This window comes from Bremia lactucae, assembly GCF_004359215.1.
Source record: "Bremia lactucae strain SF5 chromosome Unknown BlacSF5_NotPlaced_195_SHOA01000118.1_3838bp, whole genome shotgun sequence".
Classification (NCBI taxonomy): Eukaryota; Oomycota; class Peronosporomycetes; order Peronosporales; family Peronosporaceae; genus Bremia; species Bremia lactucae.
The window spans coordinates 1-2203 of record NW_027152208.1 but is presented as its reverse complement, the minus strand read 5'-3'; the positions used below and the strand labels follow the sequence as shown (position 1 = coordinate 2203).

Sequence of the window (2203 nt, the reverse complement as noted above, 5' to 3'; positions counted from 1 at the left end):
TCTTAGATGGTGTGGTGCGACTCCTCTGGTTTGGCACTACCATCATTGTGAGGAACCCCAATGTTGGACATAGGCTTCAATGTCTACAATGTGGTAATCTGGGACACACAATAGCCCGGTGTAGCTTCAACGATGCCTCATTACGAGGTCCAGGAGAATTAGTCGTGACGGAAGACGACGTGCGCGAGCTCGAGGACCTAGCCAAACCGTTTTTTAGTCTGGATGAAATCAGATCTATGGCGGCGAGCCGGTTAGCGTCCAGGATGCAGCAGTAAAAGCTGCTCAAGAAGCTGTCACGCCCCGCGGCAGCGGGAAGCAGCATCTACATCTCAAGTGGGGGAGCTCAACGCCCCTCCCGCAGTGAGTATTGCACCCCAAGCTGAACAAGGGACGAAATTCGAGCATCTACAGCCTCGACCCAAACCAATGGAACAACAACCTTGCTTAACCCGCATTTCAAAAAAGGGGCGCTCAAGAAACTTGACTTCCCGCGCAATTCTGGCTAGACCAAGCACTGCAAAGAGAGCTGATCACGCAGAGGACGAGGATAATAGAAACCGGCAAATAGAGGACGATGAAAAGCAACACGCAGGGGATGAGACGAAGACAGAGTTCGGGGAACGGACACCAGCCTCCCGATGATCGATTTAACATCAGACATCCGAGAGGATGAGAAAGCGAAGGAGAAAAATTCTCATTTCACCGTGACTTCCCGGAAGTCGCACCACAAAACGGTCGGGCGTGAGCGAGGACTCGCTCCAATTTTACCAGTTCCGGTAATTATGACTCTTAAGCGGAATGAGAGAAAAACTTTCCGCCAGCTGGTCCAGCGTCTGGCAAAGCGGCGAACAAAGGCTCTATCGATCGGAGCCAGGTCGGCCCACCCCCCAGCAACACTATCAGAGATGGAAATGCAACTGGGGCTCAGGGCATTTGTTACACCTGCTACCGGGAACTTCCTTGCCATGTCGATTGTCTAAGCGGTGGTGGACGCCAACTTAGATGATCCGGGAAGGTCGCTTGAACACCTGACGGCCTGCCTGAAACGCGGTATCAAATTTTTGGGCCTATTAAATCTTGAAGACCAGCTTGCCCACGATCAGCGAGTGCACCTTTTGGACAATGTCTGTCGAGGGTGAAAGGGAATGACACGCGCTGAGTCGGCGTTGTAGGTACGGTGGTACTTAGAAGATTATGCTATGAGCTCGTCGTTCAGAACGGACATAGTACCCGAGGGCACATGTAAAGGGAATGATACAGTTGGAATGGCATCATACTTCTTTTGAGGTCCATTTATGAGATTGAGAGCATCGATGGCGACTCGCATGGCTGGAGGTGTGTCAAGAATGTTCCAACCACAGTCACACGTCATCCTAGAGTGATCGAGACAGCAGCGGAATGTCCGCTTTCAATTGGGGAATTTACGGATGAAGTGGTGGCAGGAAAAATAGACACACCATCGAGTCCACCGCTCGTACTACAGTATCACGAGCGCCATTATTTAACTTTTCTGCACTCAGGGTACACGAGCCGCCTACCAGATTTTGAATTGGAAGAGACCAAGCAAGCAACTAACGCACAATATGAACAAGGGCTAAACTCGGGCACTACTGAGGTCCTCGCAGTGAGCGTAGACGCGCAGCCGATTTCACCTCAGCATAATTCTGTAACAGCTTAGTCTCCGGAAGGTGCGGGCACGGTTTTGACTCTGAGGGTAGAAACCCCGCGGCAAGAGCAGAGTCGCTCGCTAGTAACGGTGGAGCGACAACTAGTCCTTCAAGCGCTACCAACGATCTCGCCGAGTCGCCTACGGGAAGCTTCGCCGATGGACCGGAAAAGAGGGCATGAGTCTTCTCCTGAGTAAGCAGATATAGGGAAGGCTGACGCTTCACACAAGCACAACACACAGACTTTAAGCGGGGCCGCGCCGAGCCGATGCCGATGCTTTTGCTAGCAAATGACGAGAGCTGCGATCGTATAGATCGAGATGACTAACTGCTTCGTGGGAGCAGCTAGAACCAGCGTGGCCCAACCCACAGCAACTGGATTTCCTACCGCCAACAGATCCACTGCAGAGTGGGAGCGGGTAGCCCGACTCTAACCAGACCATCTTCTGTGGCTGGTAAAACGCTTTGTATTTCCGGGAGTGCCTCTGCAAATACTAGACAACTCGGTCGTTGTTCAATGGATAACGGAGCGCAGG

General features: G+C 52.2%; 1 protein-coding gene across 1 annotated transcript; it reads right to left on the bottom strand.

Moving 5' to 3' along the window:
• Positions 1-1607: 1607 nt before the first annotated feature.
• On the bottom strand, positions 1608-2110 carry CCR75_009024 (uncharacterized protein; the record flags this gene model as incomplete). Its single annotated transcript, XM_067967071.1, has 2 exons — positions 1608-1967; positions 1997-2110. The coding sequence occupies 2 exons, from the start codon at positions 2108-2110 to the stop codon at positions 1608-1610; spliced, it is 474 nt and encodes a 157-aa protein (XP_067815303.1).
• Positions 2111-2203: the final 93 nt, after the last annotated feature.